Source organism: Pungitius pungitius, chromosome 8 (genome assembly GCF_949316345.1).
Source record: "Pungitius pungitius chromosome 8, fPunPun2.1, whole genome shotgun sequence".
NCBI classification, from domain to species: Eukaryota; Metazoa; Chordata; class Actinopteri; order Perciformes; family Gasterosteidae; genus Pungitius; species Pungitius pungitius.
Genome location: NC_084907.1, coordinates 3,931,568 through 3,952,757, shown reverse-complemented (window position 1 = coordinate 3,952,757; position 21,190 = coordinate 3,931,568). Strand labels below are relative to the sequence as shown.

General features: G+C 46.0%; 3 protein-coding genes across 3 annotated transcripts; all 3 read left to right on the top strand.

The window, feature by feature from the left end:
• Positions 1–103: 103 nt before the first annotated feature.
• Positions 104–3,170, top strand: snrpb (small nuclear ribonucleoprotein polypeptides B and B1). Its single transcript, XM_037491071.2, has 7 exons — positions 104–258; positions 1,305–1,456; positions 2,147–2,258; positions 2,363–2,515; positions 2,595–2,724; positions 2,815–2,940; positions 3,030–3,170. The coding sequence occupies exons 1-7, from the start codon at positions 256–258 to the stop codon at positions 3,068–3,070; spliced, it is 717 nt and encodes a 238-aa protein (XP_037346968.1). The 5' UTR covers positions 104–255; the 3' UTR covers positions 3,071–3,170.
• Positions 3,171–3,902: 732 nt separating this feature from the next.
• Positions 3,903–8,573, top strand: ctsa (cathepsin A). The gene is made up of 14 exons (XM_037491047.2): positions 3,903–4,020; positions 4,912–5,078; positions 5,257–5,368; positions 5,462–5,512; positions 5,645–5,731; positions 5,802–5,957; positions 6,073–6,249; positions 6,483–6,574; positions 6,724–6,802; positions 6,888–7,036; positions 7,201–7,276; positions 7,527–7,616; positions 7,977–8,078; positions 8,216–8,573. The coding sequence occupies exons 2-14, from the start codon at positions 4,912–4,914 to the stop codon at positions 8,297–8,299; spliced, it is 1,422 nt and encodes a 473-aa protein (XP_037346944.1). The 5' UTR covers positions 3,903–4,020; the 3' UTR covers positions 8,300–8,573.
• A 1,300-nt stretch (positions 8,574–9,873) lies between these two features.
• Positions 9,874–20,996, top strand: ralgapb (Ral GTPase activating protein non-catalytic subunit beta). Its single transcript, XM_062563972.1, has 32 exons — positions 9,874–10,042; positions 10,574–10,776; positions 10,948–11,095; positions 11,219–11,433; positions 11,518–11,649; positions 11,996–12,135; positions 12,845–12,895; positions 13,900–13,944; positions 14,088–14,165; positions 14,256–14,407; positions 14,578–14,728; positions 14,862–14,991; positions 15,269–15,436; positions 15,587–15,701; positions 15,829–15,964; positions 16,083–16,144; positions 16,320–16,401; positions 16,512–16,645; positions 16,743–16,925; positions 17,187–17,335; positions 17,769–17,938; positions 18,047–18,150; positions 18,250–18,405; positions 18,666–18,851; positions 18,934–19,092; positions 19,239–19,362; positions 19,455–19,571; positions 19,818–19,906; positions 20,005–20,107; positions 20,179–20,233; positions 20,341–20,480; positions 20,668–20,996. Exons 1-32 carry the CDS (start codon positions 9,887–9,889, stop codon positions 20,838–20,840), a joined length of 4,206 nt encoding a protein of 1,401 aa, XP_062419956.1. The 5' UTR covers positions 9,874–9,886; the 3' UTR covers positions 20,841–20,996.
• The last annotated feature ends 194 nt before the right edge of the window (positions 20,997–21,190 follow it).

Below are 21,190 nucleotides of genomic sequence, written 5' to 3'. Positions count from 1 at the left end.
AAACTAGTGCATTTTCAAATAGGCCAAGATAATAAAAAAAGTATAATTTCTTCGGAACTGTAGCCTTGGTTGTTGTTGTAACCCGGGTGGGAACTTTATGCGTGTCCCCTTTGTTCCGGTAAGAACACTTCCGCTGCCTGTCGTCACTTCCTGTTGAATCACTGATAAAGACGAGCCTGGCGGTAACTCCGCGGGTCAATTTTTTGGGTTTGTTCGGTGAATCCGGGGTGTATCGGAGCCATCAGAACCGCAAACATGGTGAGTGTTGACCGGATCGATTGCTTGCTTGTTATCCTCTTTGGGGCTCTTTAAATCTAAAGAGTATACGGTTCTGTTTTAATAAAAGCGGGAGTTTGAATGTACGTCGGTTGTACGTTCGTGAAGAAAAGCAGCACCGCGCCGAGTCAGGATTCACTGAATTCGTTAAGAATCATATAAGTAATCAATGAATTGTAGTGTTCACCGGTTGGGGACATTGACGGGTTTCAGTGTAACGTTTAACGTCCTTTAATACCGTCAATGTGCCCAGTTAGGCCTCAGTGTTTGTTAGCCGTTAGCTGCTAACGTTAGCCCCTCACCGTTGTGGTTGCTTTGCTCTCGCTAACTAAAATGGGGTTTAAACCAAGTTAACAATCCCGTTACATTTCCCCATTAATGTGTTTGTTCATACCGGGACACTAACGTGCACTGGCATCACCGTGCTACACAAAGCTAACGAAGCTAGGAGCTAACGTTAGCTGCTGTGTAAATGGTTTCTTTAAAGTTGGTTAAATGAATATCCGCACGTGTCGACACCAATGTAACGCTAATCTATAAAAGGTATCATCCAGCTGTGTTTTATCTACACTTATAACGTCATGCAACAAATTCCAAAATGTAAGAGTGACCTGTAAACTGTGTGGTTTTCGTTTTAATAGACATGGATTCCGTAGATTCCGGAAAATCTAAACTAGTTTCTTGTATTGCTTCTATGGAGAATCCAGAAACTGTTGTTGATTGAGGCAACTTTTTACATCTAACTGAAGCTTTACAACTGGTGCCGTAACCAAATGTGTGAACACAACATTAAAGGAACAAAAAAGCTGCCCACTAGTTCAATAATCCCTCTTTGACCTCACCATGTTTTTCTCCAAACGTTGAATTTTCTCAAATACTAAATTTGTTTAGAAGACGGAGCTGCTTTCCATGCTGAAGTCCCCAGATGGTCACTTCATGAACCAGCAGCACTTTGCCATGATGTAGACTGATTTGTGGCTGTCCGTGTTCCTGATTATGTCGTATTAACGCCTGTTTCTGGTCCTTAGACGGTGGGTAAGAGCAGCAAGATGCTGCAGCACATTGACTTCAGGATGAGGTGCATCCTCCAGGACGGGAGAATCTTCATTGGCACCTTCAAGGCCTTCGACAAACACATGAACCTGATCCTGTGCGACTGCGACGAGTTCAGGAAGATCAAGTAGGTTCCATGTACATGGTCAAAGGCTATCTGTCCTCCCGCTGCGTCGGCCATGTGCATTACCGGTTTTCTATAGGCTGTTAAGCACACCAGAAAACTAATGTTTTAAATGCACAGGCTGTCGGGTCAATGCTCGGCGCAGCCGCTGCTTCTGGTGTGCTAGAGCAGAGAGAACTGGTAGTGGGCGTGGTAGTTGGGACCAAATGTATTCGTTTTTGCGGGTTTGGGTATTTATCTCTGCCATAAATATAGGCGTTGAAGAGCAGAGATTAGGTTCAAGAAAAATGTGCACTGTTTGCTTCGATGGCCACTTGGCACAAGCTTAGGAGATGGAACCACCATAGCCAGTTTTTTTTTCTGTACAGGTTCCAGTGTTTTAATATGTGAATATTCTTTTCAATGCGGTATGGCTGAATTTTTTGGGATGTCGTACTCATCAGTTAATTTCTGGATGGTGACTGAGGATTAGCGTTTTTGCGGCAAGCCCCAAGTGGTTCAGAATCTACTGTGTTTTTATCAGTTTGGTCTCCTTCGTTTAGCCTTTGCAAAATTCATGAATGAATGAAGGAAGGAAGAAGCTTCAAATTGCAGTAAAATCATCTCACTAGTTGTGGAACCTGTTAAAACTGAGTGCCAGCCTACCTGTTTGCTTTGAAGCCTGTCTAACAACATTTCTTCTTTGTGCCCTAGGCCAAAGAACTCAAAGCAGCCCGAGCGAGAAGAGAAAAGGGTTCTAGGTCTGGTTCTCCTGAGGGGGGAGAACCTGGTCTCCATGACAGTTGAGGGACCACCTCCTAAGGATGTATGTTGAACTGGGTAGCCAATAGGGGCTTGTTTGAGTCACAGATTTCTAAATGCTACTTGGGTCAATAAACTATTTAATATTTACCCCTTTCCCCACTTCAGACTGGCATAGCTCGTGTCCCGTTGGCCGGCGTGGCCGGGGGTCCAGGTGTGGGTCGGGCAGCAGGTCGCGGTGTCCCCGCAGGAGCCCCGATGCCTCAGGCTCCGGCCGGACTCGCCGGCCCAGTTCGAGGTGTGGGCGGTCCTTCGCAGCAGGTAAATAAAGTAACCGCAACGACTCAGGCCCAGGTTTGCTTGCTTGCTCGGGTGATGACCACTTCCCATGCATTTCCAGGTAATGACTCCGCAGGGAAGAGGGACAGTTGCCGCGGCAGCAGCAGGAGCCAGTATCGCCGGTGCTCCCACACAATACCAACCTGGAAGAGGAGCCCTACCCCCGATGGGCAGAGGAGCCCCGCCCCCTGGTCAGTGGACGCGTAATGTCACGTATTTACATGTTAAACCACAGCCTGGCTGTGTGTACTGATTGGTTGTGATCTGACCACTCCACACAGGTATGATGGGCCCACCTCCTGGCATGAGGCCCCCAATGGGTCCTCCAATGGGGATGCCTCCGGGTCGAGGCGCTCCGATGGGGATGCCCCCTCCAGGCATGAGGCCACCGCCCCCTGGCATGAGAGGTACTGTTGCCACCGCACATCGCAATCACAGCCCCGCTCATCAATGAATTTACTGTGAAACAATAATGTGTCCTCTCCTGTATTTTTAGGGCCACCTCCTCCCGGCATGAGACCGCCTCCCCGGCCTTGAGGAAGTCCAGCCTCCCCAAACTCACTTGTTGTATAGATATTTTTTCTTTGTTTTTAATCCGTTTTGTGTTTTTTAATAAAGTTTCTTCAGGATGGTTTGATTTTAGCTTGGCTGTCTTTTCATTTTCTACCCAGTTCATGTCCGGAGTGACAGACAAATGCATTTCATTAAGTTTCAGTGGTTAAGAGTTTTAACTATTTCAATGTATCAAAATTTGTTAAAGTCAAATCTGCATTTTAAGCATAAAGAACTTCAATAATAAGATCCATGTCTTTGTTTTGACTGTCTCGATGAAAAAAACATCTGTTGCAATTTCTGCAATTTCACTTCCCCAGTCAATACAAAGAAATGTATCATTAGTCCTATGAAATAAGTTGTTAGAGAAATTGGGTAAACATAAAAAAAGTAAACACATTACCTAAGTACAAATATTCTTTGGGAAACTACTTTGAATGGATACAGAGTTAAAATAGTTTTTAATCACAAGTATGATTAATCACAGCGTAAAATGTGCCTCTCCATGGGAACGTCCTCCAGTGACCAGGATGTTGATGGTCCTCTTATGAACTGGTACTTTGTATTATTCAGTCTTGATCTTGGTTGATATGGAGAATATCCTAGTGAGATCAAAAATTCAAATTTGAGTCGGCCAATGCAGTTGTTCTGATCAGACGTTGATTTATTAATAACGTGCAACATGTTGAATTGGTGCAGACTCCAGAGGACTTTTCAGTTAAAATATTTGTTTCATTCTAATGCATTGCAACCATGGATCTACTTTGCCCATAAACTACTCAGCCAATGATTTCGACAGTCACGTGGGGCGGTGAAACTCATGTGACCGGCCGCTGTCATGTGACCTGCTCTGATTGTTCGTCCTCGGCAGCCGCAGTCACATCGGCTTCACATCTGAACGAGAGGGCAGAAAGGCAGGCGGACAAAGGGACGAGGTGAGTGTTCTCCGCTCTGGTCTCATTTAGTTGTTCCAGCTGATCTTGGTTTCTTTCTCCGTTCGGCCGATCCGGCTTGTTTCCGGGTTGCTTACCGCTTGATTCTACTCGGAAGTATGAAGTTGAATAAACCTCAACAGTCTGTGATCCAAACACGTGACCAGTTAAGACATTAACGTATACTATAGTTTTGTAAGAACAGTTTGACTAAAAGACTGCTGCTGTCACGTGTTGTCCACCAAACTACATTCGCGAGGAGGCACGTGTTCCGTTCCTCTTTTTGGTGGGGCTTTCGGGAAATGGGTGCAAACGCGTGAAAAACAAATTCTCAATGGGAAATCTTCTACGGTAAATTCGGCCCAATTCCGAAAGTTAACCGCAGGCTCGTACTTCCTGTTGGCATCACGTGCTGTTTTGACTCGTTCTCGCATCTTTGTTTGTTCCGCCCCCTGGTGAGCTCCCAGCTGCAGTGATGTTGTCCAAGTTATTTCAAGAGTAAAATAGTTTTTTAACATACATTTTCTCAGTTGGACTACTGACAGAAATGAATCTGGAATCTGAAAGTTCTGTATACATGCCAGACTTCATTAAATAAATGCACCAATGGTATATTTTCCCTGCGTAAAAAGGGTCCCTTGATACATCCAAACTGATAAATATATTAATGTATCACCATACTATTCTGCTCAGTTTATCTGTGCATCAGTTTTGTTCTTCCTTTTGTAAGTGAGTCATGTGTTGCTGCGTCTCCCTGAACAGCCAGCGCTCCGGTTGGTTTCTCTTGCTTTGGATGTTTTTCTGCACGGTTGGCGTCATCTTTAAACTCTTAATTGGATGACAGAATTTAGTACGGGAAGTAAAAAGTGATTCCTTCCCGCTTTTTCTTTCCAGATGCAGGTGGTGGTGTTGAGTTGCTTCCTGCTCTCTCTGCTGGGCGGCGGCGATGCCGCTCCGGCTGCAGACGAGGTGAAGTATCTGCCCGGTCTGCAGAAACAGCCGAGCTTCAAACAGTATTCTGGATACCTGAGTGTGGCCGATGGGAAACATCTGCATTACTGGTCGGTACCCGGAGACGCACATGAAACGCACCTGCGTCATTGAAGTTAACTTCATTTATTATTGGTACTTCACCTAAGGGTAGTTCTTGAGCTCTGTCCTGGTTTTCTGGTCAGCCTCGATGCCCCTGTTCTTTTCTTGTTTTATCATTACGACATTAAGACATAATTGTGTTTTTAGGTTCGTGGAGTCCCAGAATAAACCCTCCACAGACCCGCTGGTGTTGTGGTTGAATGGCGGCCCCGGCTGCAGCTCTCTGGACGGGTTTCTGACAGAACACGGACCCTTCCTGGTCGGTAACCCCGGGGACATCACCCACGCGACCATGTGCCATCACTGTGATGTCATAGCGACTCCTCCTGAACTCTGACCTCTGTTGTTTCAGATCCAGGATGACGGCGCGACGCTTCAGTACAACCAGTACTCCTGGAACACGGTCAGTTGATTAGTTGCCTGAATGCTGTCGTGTGACTGGTCCCTATTTACCATGTGACTGAACTGACAGCTCATTGGCTATTGTAGTGAAAAGTGATCCACGGCGGCTGATCGGTTCACTGTTTCCAAGCAGATCGCCAACATGTTGTACCTGGAGTCTCCAGCAGGGGTCGGCTTCTCGTACTCTGACGATAGGAAGTACGCCACCAACGACACGGAGGTCAGTGACGGGCCTGAGACCCTGGCATTTGATTGGCTCACAGGTGTTGAGGTGTTTGTTTTCTCCTCAGGTATCGATGAACAACTACCTGGCTCTGAAGGAGTTCCTCCGTCTGTTTCCGGAGTTCAGCAAGAACGACTTGTTCCTGACCGGCGAGAGCTACGGAGGAATCTACATCCCGACGCTGGCCGAGAGGGTGATGGAGGATGCCAGTCTTAACCTGCAGGTACACGCTAAATCTGCATTTACTTTTCCTTTTGTAATAAATTAACTGTTGCGGCGAATGTTTTATGCTAATCTCACAATGTAAACTATCCACTCACTGTTTCCTTCTCATGCAGGGCGTTGCCGTTGGAAACGGGTTGTCGAGCTACGAGATGAATGACAACTCTCTTGTGTACTTCGCCTACTACCACGGTTTGCTTGGAAGTCGACTTTGGACCTCGCTGCAGACGTTCTGCTGCAGTGGCGGGAAGTGCAACTTCTACGACAACCCCAAAGAGAACTGCTCCAAAAGCGTGAGTCTCAAGAACGGTTCAAGTTTAAACTAGGTCTAAATCTGATGAACCCAGCTGACAGCCAGATTAAGCCTGGTTCAGAGGTTTGGGGGTCCGTGGTCTGAAGCTGGTTCAGAGGTTTGGGGTCTCCGGTCTGAAGCTGGGTCAGAGGTTTTGTGTCCCCGGTCTGAAGCTGGTTTAGGAGTGAATCCAGATCAAATCAGTTTGTTTCAGGTGTTGCGTTTCTTCCGCAGGTGGCCGAGGTTCAGCACATCGTCTACGCCTCGGGGCTGAACATGTACAACCTGTACGCACCGTGTCCAGGTGGAGTCCGCCAGAGATTCAGGTAAGCGTCGACCTTTTAACGCTCAGGGGGAAGACGTGTTTCTGTTCTGAACTCTGCAGCAGCTACTGCTAGAAGCTCACCTGCGGCAGGTGTAGTGTGACCACGGCGTTACAGGTGACAGGGGTTGACTTCCTGTTATTGATTGTCAGTGTTGAACGAGGTGAGCTGGTGATCAGAGATCTGGGGAACTCGTTCATCAACCACCAGTGGACGCAGCTCCGGAGCCAGGTATGTGTACAATGATGTCATAACATGGAAGTCGCTTTACCTGAGTGATGGACAGATAACCAGGTTCTCTTCTCACTCTAAGCAGAAGTTGCGAGGTCTGGCATCTTCCCACCTGTCTGTCCGCCTGGACCCCCCCTGCACTAACTCCACGCCCTCCAACCTGTACCTCAACAACCAGTTCGTCAGAACTGCTCTGCACATCAGCCCCAAGGCTCTGGACTGGGTCATCTGCAGGTAACGCAGCTGTCCACCACACACACACCCCGTCCCACGACACTCACCTGTCCCACTACTAACCTCCAGTAACTTGGACCTCCATGACCATGAATGTTGAGGTTTCGTTGCCATTAAGTTGTCTCAATAAAGCCTTTTTCTTTTCTTTTTTTTTTTGCTTGCAGCTCTGAGGTGAATCTGAACTACGGTCGTCTCTACTTGGATGTCAGGAAACAGTACCTGAAGCTGCTCAGTGCTCTGGTCAGTGAGCAGCAGTTCTCTGCTATGCCAGACTTCATTCAAAGTTGTAGCGTCTTTTTAGCTACCCGATTACTAAGCCTGTCATGTTGTTGCAATAAAGTACCAGGAAATGACCTGCTCGTTTACATCCTGATTTAATAAAAGTTCCAGTAAGATAGCAGCTTTGCTGGTGATTGGCTGACAAGTCCATGTGGGCGGGGCTTGTGCATCAGTAGGCCCTTGTTCTGATGGTGTTGTGTTCTCTGTACAGAAGTACCGGGTCCTGGTGTACAACGGGGACGTGGACATGGCCTGTAACTTCATGGGGGACGAGTGGTTTGTCGAGTCTCTGAACCAGAAGGTAACTTCAAACAATGAATAATCCATAACTATCACCTGGTAAGCTAACTGCATGTGTACTAGTGGCTCTTTTCTCCTGGGGAATTTGGTCTAATTTGGTCACGCTCAACATTCGCTTTGAATCATGCGATCAGCGGGAGAAGAGCTTCCAGAGGCGGAGCTACCCGGGAGCAAATCACCATTAAGTGATCAACACATTCCTAACCCTAACCCTAACCCCTGTCAGCTTGTCGGTAAAAAAACAGAAACGGATCCAGTTAAAGTGGATCCAGCTGTGATCCCACTGATCATCTGTAGTATGGTGAGGCTCTGGAGGTAGGAAGTTAGTGTCCAGGTGTGTTAACCTCAGGCTGTGTTGCAGGTGGAGGTCCTGAGGCGGCCCTGGCTCTACGTCGCAGAGGACGGTCAGCAGATCGGAGGCTTCGTCAAAGAGTTTGACAACATCGCCTTCCTCACCGTGAAGGTAGACACGCTCGTCTTCATCCTGTTCGCTTCATAGAAATGTTTAAATTCTAGTCGAGCTTTTTGTGACTGTAAGCAAAGGCACATAATAATAAATCTATTATTCTGGCGCTGACCTTTTGACCTCTGCTCCCGTAGGGTTCCGGTCACATGGTTCCAACAGACAAACCAATCGCTGCCTTCGCCATGTTCAGCAGGTTCCTAAAGAGAGAACCCTACTGACCTCCGATCTGTTCGGACTCCATTATTCATTGTCTCACTGCCAGTCAATTCGGCACATCACCGCTCTGTGTCGCCAGGCAACCAGATTACAGTTTAAGAAATCAAACTTCTCAATCTCAGCCAATCACATTACTGTACCGGTGACACGTTGCTGTGGAAACGAGCCATGCCGTAGTAAATGTTTTGAAGGGGTACCTTTTTTGATTGTTTTTATTTTATTTTTTTATAAAGGGTAAGAACGGGTAGAAAAATAAAGTTTTATCTTTAACTGTGACTTTGATTGTGTTTTCATTTCAACGTGAAATCATGTGTTTTATCAATATTCAATAAAAAAGTTTGTGTTACAATGTACAATGTAATTAAAGTACCAGGATGTTCCACCACATCTGCATCTATCAGTGAGTATGCTGGAGTGCTTCTCTGACTCAATCCTTTGCACAGCAGACATATGAGCAAGAGGACATAAATCTAACCCTCGTGCACGGTGATGTCATCATTTCTCACATGCTCGTCACATATAGTTAGCCACATTAGCATTGTAGCGCCAGCAAGAGGTCCAGAGACGGACAAAGAAGATGTACTTCAGTTGTTAGCTGGATTGTGAATATTCAGCCTGAATTGTCTTTGTCTGTCTGTCCCATAGGTCAGTCTGTCTTTGTCTTCATCTGTCTTTGGTCATCCTCTGCAGGTACTTCTTTCTGTCCTCTGTCTCTGTCTGGTCTGTGTAGCTTTTTCCTACCTGTCTGTCTGACTCTGTCATGTCTGTCTTGCGAGTGCAGATTGAGCGGCACACCTGCTGTCATGTTGACGATGTCTGTTAAAATGTCTGTTTATTGTAAACTGAGTTAGTTAAACTGGAACTGATGTTTCCCACCTGACCCTGAAGGCAGCAGCAGCAGCAGCCTGGTGAGCAGAAGCTTTGAGCTTCAAGTGTTTTGACTTTCAGAATGACCTGTACCTGTGAGTGTTCCTGAACAGACTGCTCACCTGAAACTCATTCACCTGGACTCACCTGTGGAGGTAAGTTCCCTTTCATTCTGACATAAATGAGGCTTTGGACTTTTAAAAAGTTCACTTGTGCTGGTGTCTTACTTGTAGTGGGTTTACTGTTCTCCCAAATGGGGCATGTATACTGGTATCTCAGCTGGACTGGGCTACTACAAAGTTATTTTGAGCTCGTTATTGTGCTGAAGTTATCCATTTTATATTTAATGATCTATTTCACTGAAGGGCCAACATGTGAACAAGCTGGTGGCGTTAGAGGAAGAGTCAGCATGTGTCTCTGCCTGGGTAGAATGGTTTCTGAATGATTGAATACAACTCAGTTTATCCTTTTTTTGTGATATATTTCACTCTGAATCAAAGTGGTTAAAGCAGTCGGTGATATGCAGACAGTGAAGGTGTTTGTAGTGTCAGTTCACATTTGTGGGAGTAAACAGGTTGAATGTAAGTTGAGGGAGAACTGGTGGTTTTGACTGAAATGTTTACAAAATAATGACACAATCCCCCACTGGTTTACCTATTGAACTGCATTGTTTCTCTCCTCTCTGCCTGTCTGTCTCTCAGGTGAACAGTGATTGATAGGCCATGGACCAATCACTGTCCAGTGGGCGGGGTCGAGTGAGCGTGCTCAGCTGTCTCCCGCCCTCTGTGGGCAGAGAAGTCGCTGTTGCAGTGGTGAAACCCCTGAGAGCTGGCCTGGGAAACCCCGACACCCGAAGCCCGCTGCGCACAGACAGACAGGTGTGTGTGTGTGTGTGTGTGTGACCTCTATGGAAACCCAACTACACACTTGTGTGTTGATATGTAATCATGTTCAGTGTTGGATGAACAATTGTAGTTGAGTGTGGAAATCATTTGCTTGGCCTTAGCCAACAGCTGACGTTTGCTCACCTGTGTGAAAGTGCTTCAATTGGTTTTACTCTGGAACACAATTTGGTGAATTAGCTGGTGTGACGCCTCTAAGCATGTGGTTTGTTTATGTACTGGGACGTATGCGATACCTCTCCGCCTCTGAGTTATTGAGTCATATCTGTGAAAGTAGAATAAGCAACATCTCACAACACAGTTCAACATCAGCGCAGACTACGTCCTGCACAACAATCCTACAGATGAAACAACACAATCATCACAACCATGATTTATTACAGAGCTCTTTAATAATACCTAGTTGTCACAGAGGGTTCCTAATAAACTGGACCCTGAGTGTAAACCGAATCTACAACAAGGCAACTGGAAGCAAACACTGATCGGTTACGTTGTTTTTTTATTCAGGTTAAGTGGACGATGGAGGTGCTGTGTTACGGTCTGACTCTCCCATTGGACGGGGACACCGTCAAACTCTGCGTAGACGTCTACACTGATTGGCTGATGGCCCTGGTTTCTCCAAAAGAATCCATCCCCCCTCCAATCAGCAGAGAGCCCGACCTGTACACCCAGAAGATCCTCCAACACCTGTACAGCCTGTTCCTGTCCAGGTAGACTGTCCCACCTGGACTAAAGCTTTTATGACGTATCAGAACTTGTCGGGGGGAGGGCGGAGTTTCTCCGGTGGTTCCATTCACTCATCGAAGGTTAAATAGTGGCAAATCTCTTCGTCTGAACCCCAATATATATATATATGCACTTCCTTGTTCCCCCCTCCTCAGGTCGGATCAGGCGAGTCCGGTCTACACATCTCTCTGCCAGCAGGTGTTGTGTGCAGTTCAGTCTTTGGCCAGAGACAGTGCTGTGATGAGCAGAAACACCTGGGAGACTCTGCTGAACTTTCTGCTCAGCATAAACCACACCATGCTGGCTGCAGGTGAGCCGGTGACCGCCGCCCATTTGTCTCCTCACCTGTCCGTGTCTAACGCACCCACGGCTCTCTTAGACTTAACGAACCTCAGTTTCGGGTTTGTTCTGACCACACTTTTATAGGTCAGCTGGTCACCTGTCTCCGTCCCTGCAGGTGTCTCTGAGCAGCTGGCCCACCTGTCGATGGCGGTGCTGTTCGAGGTCTGGCTGCTCTCTTGCTCGCGCTGTTTTCCGTCTCGCTCCCTGTGGCAGACGGGCCGACAGATGTTGAGCAGCTGCAGACATCAGGGTGCAGTGGTGGAGCAATGGAACGGAGTCATAGCAGCCCTGACCTCCAGGTTTACAGACACACACACACACACACACACAATCTCATAAAAAGGTTCAGTGTTACATCACATGGTTTGTGTTTGACCGTTCAGGTTGTTGCTCTTGACCTTCGGCCCATCCTTCCCTCACTTTAAAGTCCATGATGAAGACGCTGCGCTGATCCCCAAAGACATGGACGAACACCGAGTCCCTCACACCTGGTTCAGGTTCCTGCACCTGCTCGGGTAAAGCCACAGTGGCGACTGCCAGTTCTGACAAGTGAAGCCATTTTTTCTCCTGGCCATTGGGGGGTGACTCCTGGTCTTAAAAGTCTGGTAGAAGTATATGCGAAAATGACTCCTCCCTTACTTTGGGCAAACATCTGGACATTAGTTTACGTTTACTCGCCAGTCTAAACATGGTGAAACAACAAGATGGTAGAAGCCGAAATGTTGAACACTAAGCTTTAATATATATTATATAAACACACTCATTTTGACCAAATAACAACACAACTAAAACATTTGCACATTTGTTGGGTTAGTCATTACCACCATACCACCAACCCTAAATACTCTTAAACCTCTTCAGTAACCCAGTGGATCTCAGTCGGCCCCTGGTTGTTGGTTTGTCTCCTTCCTCCGAGGAGGCGTCAAGAGCCGACAGTCAGCTGCCAAGCATCTTCTTCAGGGCCATGAGAGGAGTCAGCACGCTGATCGACGCCTTCCTCGGTACACTGACCTCCATCCGACCTCTGACCCCCGAGTCAGTGAAATTGCTTTGACTTGTGTCTTAGGCTGGTTTGGAATAGTGCTTTCTTATTAGGAAGGTTCCCAACGGAGGTAATGCTTTTGACAATTTGTATCCAGCCTCAGACTACTAGTCAAATAGTATCTATGTAAGTTACGTATCTTAAACTTATGTTGTAAATCATCAGCTTTAGGATTTCCTTCCTTCTTGATGTTTGATTTTTGACATTTCTCGACCTAACGTCACAATATTTTTACAGCCTAATCTTTAGTTTTCTTTTCCACGGTGTATTTTTACCTAACATAATTTTTTTCAAAAAAATTTCAACCTAATATTTTTTGGGTGTTTTTCTATATTTTCTGTTTTTCTTTCAATTTTTTCCAAAAATTATATCGACATATTTTTTAAACTTTTTTTAAAAACATAGTTTTGACAGTGACATGATTTTACTTTTTTTTCCAAAACATTTTTTGACTTTTTCCATGAAATATTTCGACCCAACGTATTTTTCAAAAAAACATTTTTTCACCTTACATTTTTCATGACATTTTTCAATCTTATATTTTACAATCTTTATTTCCATGACTCATCATGCTAATTCAACTAGTAAAAAACACATTTATGTTGTGATACCTGCATTCAAACTGTTATAACTTTAATAACTTTAGACTGCAATTTGTGTTTCCTCAGGTGTGACTGTGATCAACAAAGAACCAACTGAGGAGCTTCTGCCAAACACTGGTACATACACAGAGTATATGTACAGTTGAAACAAGAAGTTTACATACACTGTGCAAAAAAACACGCAACCCTTTTTTTCTAACTGTCTGAAGTTAAATCAGACTAAACCTGTGTTTCAGGTCCGTTAGGGTTACCAAATTTACTTGCTAAATGTCACAATAATGAGAACGAGAATATTTTAGAGATGTTTTCATTACTTTCTTCGAGGTCAGCAGTTTACATACAGTTCCTTAGTATTTAGTAGCATTGCCTTTGAACTGCATGACTTTTTGGGAATCCTTCCACAAGCTTCTTTTGGTGTATGTAAACTTTTGACCTTGAAGAAAGAAATGAAAAATTTCTAAAATATTCTTTCTCATTATTGTGACAAAAGTTAAATAATTGTGGTAATCCTAAACAAGAGCTTTTAAAAACTTCAACAGGGGGTAGTACAATCATTCATTTTTAGCCTTAGAATCTGCTAATTCTCTAACCCATTAATCACAAACAGCCTCCTCCTGTTTGCTTTACAGTCAAGGATGGGATGAAGGATCCTCCCATTTACCCCCATAGCACATTGAGTACCACGAGGAAACCTACTGGGGCACAAATAGGAGTCACAGTTTGTTTGAACTTAAGATTTAGGAATCTTTGCTCTTTAGCTAATTTTCAAGTAGGATTTCATTAACATTGAAACCCCACCAATTGTAAAAGACAAGCTCTTATCTCAATAACTTTGAACTTATTGAAGCTGTTTATGATCTGAAGAACCCGTGTGTATTCTGTGTACATGAATTTCCTGTCCTTTGAACTTTTTCTCTCTTGACTTCTGGATGAGGTTGATTTATAATGGACCTGAAACAGGAGAGGTTAATCTGATTTAACTTCAGACAGTGAGAAAAAAAAGGTTTTACACAATGTATGTTAACTTCTGGTTTCAACTGTGTGTATATACACACGCAGTGGTATATACTGTTGTTGTTTCTGCTGTTGTGCCAGTTTCTTTTGTCACTGTGTTTCTTCAGGACATACAACAAGGATTCCTTTCAGAGACCGGTTGCCTTCTCTCGGTAATTCAGATTAACCTAAACTGATCAGGTCAATCCGATCAATAAGTTGATCAAACTAGTGTCCTGTGATTGCTGGAACCAGAACCAGACCGTGTCTTATCATAACGTTCACTTTTGCCTGACCTTTCATTTTCCTTTCAAAGACGTTTATTTCCCACCTCACCTCCTCTCACGTGTGGCCGTCACCAGGAGCCCGTTCCGAGACCGCCACCCTCCCCTCGGTAAGCCCCGCCCACCTCCCTCCCTATCCACATTTCATTGGTGGTCTGTATCTGTAAAAACAGGGAATACGTGCTCTCTGGTGTCCTCAGGTATCTCTCGACCTCGTTCTGGCAGTGCCCCCCCCATCCCGATGAAGACACTGAGCGTGCCCATTGCCCCTCCCTCCGCCACGTCACCGCCTCCACCCAACAAGCGGCTGAAACCCGGGAACGTTTCCAAGGCAACAAGCAAGCCTCTTGCGGTACGACGCGTGGGTTTGTGTCATTTTGGTACATAATGCTTCACCTGGTGGACTATTTCTCTTTTACTTCACCTGGGTACATATATGTTTACCTGCCTGTGTACATTGGCTCTCGTCCTGGTATGTTTGAGCCATATTACTTATGGGGCTTCATTGCTCTCTTCTCTCAGGCATCCCGTCCTGTCACCTCCCAACCGCCTCTGTGCTCCTCCCCCAGACCTTCACCGTCCCCACTCAGGTGTAAATTGGACTCCCTCCTTCACATCTTTGGTGACTGGCTGTTCGATGCTGCTCTGTTCAACAGGGATTGTGGTCAGAACCGTCAGTGCCTTTTTAATTCCACATACACAATACATATTGTACATACCACACCTACTACACACAGTACAACAACTACCGCACCCACAGTGCTACTGTCCCCATCCACATGGTGAACGCTGTGTGTGTTTTCCAGCCGGTCACGGTGATGTCATTGTGACGTCATCAAGGTGGGCGGCTGGAAGAGCCGAAGCCTGCGGGACACTCTGCCGGATCTTTGCCTGTAAGAAAACTGCAGAGGACATCCTCTCCGTCTACCTGTCCAGGTACAGGTTTTATTACCCATCTTGGTACACGTCTGAGTACCCGTCCAGGTATATGTGTCTTTATCTGGATACATTTACATGTCCAAGGACATGCCACCCTGTCTGTCCAGTTCTGTCTCCGTCTGTCCAGGTACATTTTGTTGGTAAATCCACCTTTTCCAGGTACATGTGTCGATACATGCCTGAGTAACTCCTAATCTGTAGAACTTTACTTTGTTAAAATCTCAATCGCATTTAAAACTCGTGTGTCTTCTTCTCTCCTTGGTTCAACCTTTAGGTTCTATATGGTTCTCCTTCAGGGTCTGCGGGTGACTGAGGAAGGCTGTCCTCTCGTTCTGGCCTCCATACTGCTGAACTCCACCTGCCTCTTCTGCCGCGACCTAAAAGGACTCAACTTACTGCTTACCCCCTTCATCTCAGCTGTGGAGAAAGTACTGCTCGACAGGTACAAGTACTGCAAACACCGCGGTTACTCTGAATACTGTTATAACCACTGTGAAGACATATTTCTGGCTGCTTTTGGCTGCCTGATCACTTCACGCCAGGTGTCTCCGGATCGCTGAAATTTATATCTAATGATATGTCTCCGGTCCAGAGAGCTGGTGAGGTTTAAGAGTTTTGTGAGTCCGGTGGATTTGAGGCGAGCCTCCATCCTGGTCCTTCTGACCATGCTGCCCATCCCTCTGCAGTTTGGAACCGTCCGATCAGATGTAAGCTTCATATCCAACCTCCACACACCTGACCCAACCTGACCTGGACATCACGGATGACATAAGAACCATTGATAACAACCCCAGGGGGAGTCATACTCACCTGTGTCTGATTGTGTGTGTTCAGTTGTTATTGGACGGGCGGTTAAATCGTGATGATGTCACAGGAGGTAGTTTTCTGTCTCTGAAGCCCCGCCTCATCGGGGTTCTGATTGGAGCCCTGCAGACGGAGACCGACACCTCCAACACTCAGATAATACTCGGTCAGTTGTATTCATTCTACTCTACTGTTCCTGTTTTGTGTGACTTCATGGGTTTATCATGGCGGACTCTACTGTGGTCACACGCTCGGGAGCTCAGAATCATTTCTGTTCTGTGCAGCGGCCGTGTTGAACGTGGTTCAGGACTCGGCTCTGTTGAAGGCGGCAGGAGAAACTCAGCAGGTGAGTGCTCTCACATCTAGTTGACCTACTGCTTAAGAACACTTTTCAGGTTGTCAACGACAGTCTACAGGTCGTACGGTAACTTCTGGTTCATGTCTTAATATTACGCTTTTTCAAAATGATATTTACTGAAAAAAAGTAAAAAACACTAAATCAACTGTACTTTTGTTTCCAGGAAACTGAGTCCCAGTCGGGTGGAGCCAGTGGACCCAGATGGACTCGTGGACCTGGTGCAAATAGGTGGACCCGGGGAACCGGTAGTTAATTTTGCCACTTGGATTTTAGTTAAGTTTGAATTGATTTTCTAACATCAAACAAGAGAGAGAGAGTAACTACCTGACTGGTGGGTTCGTCCTTGCGTTTTCAGCCTTCCAGTCGGACGCAGCAGGGAATCTGTGGGTTCAGTTTGTGCGTCTGCTGACTCAGCGTCTGACGGCTCAATGGAGGAATGACCCAGCAGTTTGTCTCTCTGCACTGGAAGTACTGGGAGGACTGGCTAAGGTGGACACACACACACACACACACACACACACACACACACACACACACAGACCCTGAACTCATTACATTTCTCTGACCGTCTCCCGTCGTGCTGCAGGTGGAGGTGAGTGTGGAAGAGAGCGAGAGGATGCGAGCAGTCACTTCCGTCTGCTGTTACATCGTGTTTCAGTGCAGTCGACCTCCTCCGCTTCACTCCAGAGATCTGCACTCCATCATCGTCGCTGCTTTCCACTGTCTGAACGTCTGGTTGACTCAACACCCTGCCATGCTCGACCACCAGGTAAATAACCGGCAGGTAACCGACAGCCAAACTTGTCGTCCAGATGTACTCCTGGGTCTTTGTGGTCCTAAAAAGGCTCCATATCCCCCCTGGATAAAAAATACATTAACAGCAACCTGCAATGTTCTCAGGATGCTTCACTTAGACTGGTTGGAGAACTTCTGTGGATACCAGGATGTGCAGTTGTTGTCGGAGGTGTTCAAACAGATGTGTTGTGTGTTTGTGTTGTGACCTCTTTAAATGTTGTGATGCTGTTTTAAGGAGTGTTTGTTGGAGGTCCTGGAGATAGTGGAATTGGGAATATCGGGCACAAAGTCCAGACATGAAGAGGAAGCGACGTGTAAAGAGGAGAAAGAACTGAACCCGGCCTCTCTGAGGGTGAAGGAGGCAGCGGAGGCCACACTGACCTGGTGAGCAAAACAAACACAAGTGTGACGGTATGACATATTTTACAAATAAAATGGATATTTTCTGATGGAGGAATTCCTAACTGTTTTACAACCCCACTACCTTAATTATTTGTCCACATCTTTGGCCTATTTGAGCCATTTTGTGTTTCAAAGTATGTTTTCACAACTTGCAGAATTATTAAAAAATAGTTTTGCATCCATCCTGGTTAATAAAATAATGATCAGCTCTGGTGAGGTAAAGTATATTGTGGAATTAAAAAATTTACTACTTTTATTGTTAAGTTAAAGTACGAGTTGAAGTAAAACAAGTCTGAACTGCAGATCAGATTCAGGTTTTTTTTCTAGGGGTGACGTTTCGGGGCTAAAACCAGTCCCCAAACTGAAACAGTGTCGGCAGAACATTGCACAAGTGTAATCTCTTCTCTCATCTCAGTATTATGCAGGTTTCTGGAGCCTTCCCGTTCCTCAGGGGCCTGCTGGGTGAGGACGCGCTGACTGACTGCTCCACGTTGAGCGACTGCAGTGTGAAGAAATTCCGATATTTTGTGGTGGACCGCTCGGTTATCTTGGCCATGCTGGAACAACCACAGGGACCTGAACAGGGTCAGTACTGATATAGTATCAGATATAGAAAGAAACAAAATTAAACCAAAAAGCTTGTTGACTAGAAAAGCGCAATACAAGTACAGTCCATTTTCCATTTGTATGCAGCGCCGTGTCCGTCACTCACAGTGCTGATCAGAGGACCTTCAGGAGGTCACACCTGGACTCTGCAGCTTCACTTGCAACCCAGAGAGGGAAGAACAGAAACGCAGGTGACCACTTTCATAAATTGCCAAAATACAAGAAAATATATTGTAATAAAAAGGCATTTTTCTAACACACTGTCTCTTCTGTCTTTTGGTCACTTTCAGCAAACTCTGATCCCAGAACGGCGCAGTGCAGTCCAGGAAGATGCTGGGATCCGATCCGATGTTGAATATCAGCTGTTTCCTGACAGCATTGACAGAGATGCTTTGGTTAAAGCAGATCTGAGTATTCCAACTCTGCATGAGAGCGTTACTGAGGAGGTACATGCCTGGTCCAGGATTGATTGTTCTACCTTTTAATTTCTTCACCTGTCAGTGGTGTTGTTCACAGATCACGTCTATAGGTTTTCTACTTTTGACTTACGGTCTTGCAAATGGTCAAAACTTGACATCACAGCCCTTTCAAAAGCTAAATCCATGACGACGGGTGTTCTTTACCCGTGACCCGTGTCTTTACCTTGTGCGGAATTAGCCCCTGCTCAGGTGTCATGTACAAACTCCTCATCTTCCTCACCTGACAGGTGCAGATTCAACTGGAGCATCTGAAAGCAGCACTGAAGAAGCAGCGACAGGTCGAGGCTCGGCCGCAGGTGAGCGGACGCGCTGTTGTCATGGCGACCTGCAGGCCGCCACCTCCAGCAAACAACTTCCAGACAGCGAGACTCTTCCTGTCCCACCTGGGCCTGCTGACCCCTGAGGCCTTGAAGGTATCCAGGACATAGCGGCGCTCGATTCATTGAGACACTTAGGTCTGTCCCGTTGTCTCACCCATCGGTCTCTCCTCTGTAGAGTCTGGGCACCAGTGGTGTCCCAGCTCAGCTGGTGTCTCTGGACCCGTCTCTTCCGGGTTTCTCGGAGGAGCTGAGACATTTGGACCAGCTGGCGTCCAAAAACTGTGACTCTGCCTTCATCTTCTACATGAGAGCGGGACAGAGGACTGCTGCTGAGGTCTGAAGACACCTCTCTGTGTTTGTTTGTGTCTCAGGGTGATATGTGGCTGAGGCAAATCAGCTTCGAACTGGACAAAGATGAAAATGGCGGACACTTTCCAGGTATGGACGTGCTGACGTTAAGATCTGTCTGGCTCTTTGTAGATTCTGAGGAATGTCGAGTCCTGCTGCAGCGTCGAGTCTCACTTCCTGGACTTTCTTTGGTCTCTGGGTCGACCAGCAGAGGTGGGGCGACGACAGCGTGGCAGGTTCAACCCCAACACTTCAGGTCAGTCCTCTGATTGGTGACATCTCAGCATCAAGATGCTGTCAAGGATCAGTGGTAACCGGAGGTCACCCTTCATCTTAATTGTCTCTCAGAGTTCCCAGCAGTGCTGGGTGACAGTGGAGGGGGCGTGTTTAACGGAGAGAGGTTCGTCCTGATGTACACCGACGCCCTGACAGAGATCCTCTTCATCGTACCCTCATCCTCACGCGGTGAGTGTCTGAGGATCCGATCACTGAGGTCAGGTGTTGACCATATAAGGAGTGACGTGGTCATTTATAGAGTTGATACCATATGCAGGTAGTTCGTACCATATAAGGAGAGTTTTGACCATATATGGAGGAGTGATAAGGAGAGTTGTGATCATATAAGGACAAAAGATTTGTTATAAGAAGTTTGACCATATAACTTTATTTACTCATTATTTATTAAACACCTCATTGTGATTTTGTTTGAAGTGGCCGATTTGCCGGAGGGACCGACCGGGGTGTCATCCAACCTTCAGAGTCCTTCTGAACCCAGCAAGGACTCCACCCCGGAACCCACGGTATGGACCTTCAAAATAAAAGATTTCCAACTCACCTTTCTGTGAGTCAGTCTCTCACCTGTCTGTCTTTCTGTCTCCATTTGTCCGTCTTTGTCCAGAGTTCTCCCGTTGAAGACACAAAGTCTTTTTGTTTTGAGTCGTCATCCGTTGGCTTGGAGTCCAAACTCCTGATAGTCTGGGTTGAACGCTTTGAGGATATTGGTAACTAACTTTGTAATGACAGAATAACTAAAACATGTTGCATTCGTAATACGTGGATATGTTTTTTTCAGAGAGCTTCCCTCTATCAGACCTGCTGTCAGGGACGAAGAAGGAAAACCTGACCAGGTGAAGCAAACAAATAAAGACACATACACACCACATCACACACACACACTGTTACAAACCGCTTCAGACTGATTTAGTAACGACACCGTCTTATTGTCCATCTTCAGCGTTTCAAATGTCCAGCTGATCTTCATCCACCCTCTCAAGACGGGACTCTGCCGGATCCGTTTCCATGGAAACACGACCGGCAAGTTCAGCTTGGTCGTCCCGTTGGTCGACGGGAGTGTGGTCAGCAAGAGGTCTTTGGGTACGTCTGACCTACGTGCGAACAATCCTAATTTGACATTATTCATTGCAAATACTTTTCCTCCTAAATGATGTGGATTAATTCATAATATCAATATATAACAGTTTGTCTTATATTTCTTCAATTGTATGTAGGTCTAGTCACCAGTTCTGTCTTTGTCTCATCTTTTGTGTTTTTCTGTCTCAAGGTTTCCTGGTCAGAGAGACCGCGATCAACTGTTGCCAACGGCGACGGTTGGAGAGTGACTCTGCCCCTCCACCCCATGTCAGAAGAAAGCACATGATCAATAACATAATCCTTCGTTATCGCAGCCGTCACTCTGAGGCCGCGTTTTACGCCGCCCTGTTCAAAGACCCCTAACCCCCCCCCAGACGCATCACCTCAACCTTTCTGAACAACCAGCTCTGCTGTTACCATGGCCAGCTGACCTTTAATAGACTATTGACTGATTCAGAAATGCCTTGTGTGTTTCTGTAGTTGTCAATTTGCTAATCCGCATCATCAATCAGTTTCTGCCATTTTGTGAGGTTTTTGTTTTTGTTTACTGACTGATGATGTCACTCATGTGGAAACCTCTTTGATCTCTGTTTTCTGTACAAACCTGATTGGTCATTGTTTCTAATCACTCTTTTATTGGAAATAAACCTTGATAATGTTGCCAACGCGTCATAATACATTTGCCAAAGGCACATATTAGTCACATAAGTCAT

What these genes read in the sequence shown, in the direction of transcription:
- snrpb (XM_037491071.2), top strand. An exon ending in GACGAGTTCAGGAAGATCAA is followed by an intron (nt 1,457 to 2,146) that starts GTAGGTTCCATG and finishes TTTGTGCCCTAG; the next exon opens with GCCAAAGAACTCAAAGCAGC. An exon ending in ACCGCCCCCTGGCATGAGAG is followed by an intron (nt 2,941 to 3,029) that starts GTACTGTTGCCA and finishes CTGTATTTTTAG; the next exon opens with GGCCACCTCCTCCCGGCATG.
- ctsa (XM_037491047.2), top strand. Translation starts at nt 4,912, where the DNA reads ATGCAGGTGGTGGTGTTGAGTTGCTTCCTGCTCTCTCTGCTGGGCGGC. An exon ending in GGAGTCCGCCAGAGATTCAG is followed by an intron (nt 6,575 to 6,723) that starts GTAAGCGTCGAC and finishes ATTGATTGTCAG; the next exon opens with TGTTGAACGAGGTGAGCTGG. An exon ending in TGAAGCTGCTCAGTGCTCTG is followed by an intron (nt 7,277 to 7,526) that starts GTCAGTGAGCAG and finishes TTCTCTGTACAG; the next exon opens with AAGTACCGGGTCCTGGTGTA.
- ralgapb (XM_062563972.1), top strand. Translation starts at nt 9,887, where the DNA reads ATGGACCAATCACTGTCCAGTGGGCGGGGTCGAGTGAGCGTGCTCAGC. An exon ending in AGGGAAGAACAGAAACGCAG is followed by an intron (nt 18,151 to 18,249) that starts GTGACCACTTTC and finishes GGTCACTTTCAG; the next exon opens with CAAACTCTGATCCCAGAACG. An exon ending in TGAACGCTTTGAGGATATTG is followed by an intron (nt 20,108 to 20,178) that starts GTAACTAACTTT and finishes TGTTTTTTTCAG; the next exon opens with AGAGCTTCCCTCTATCAGAC.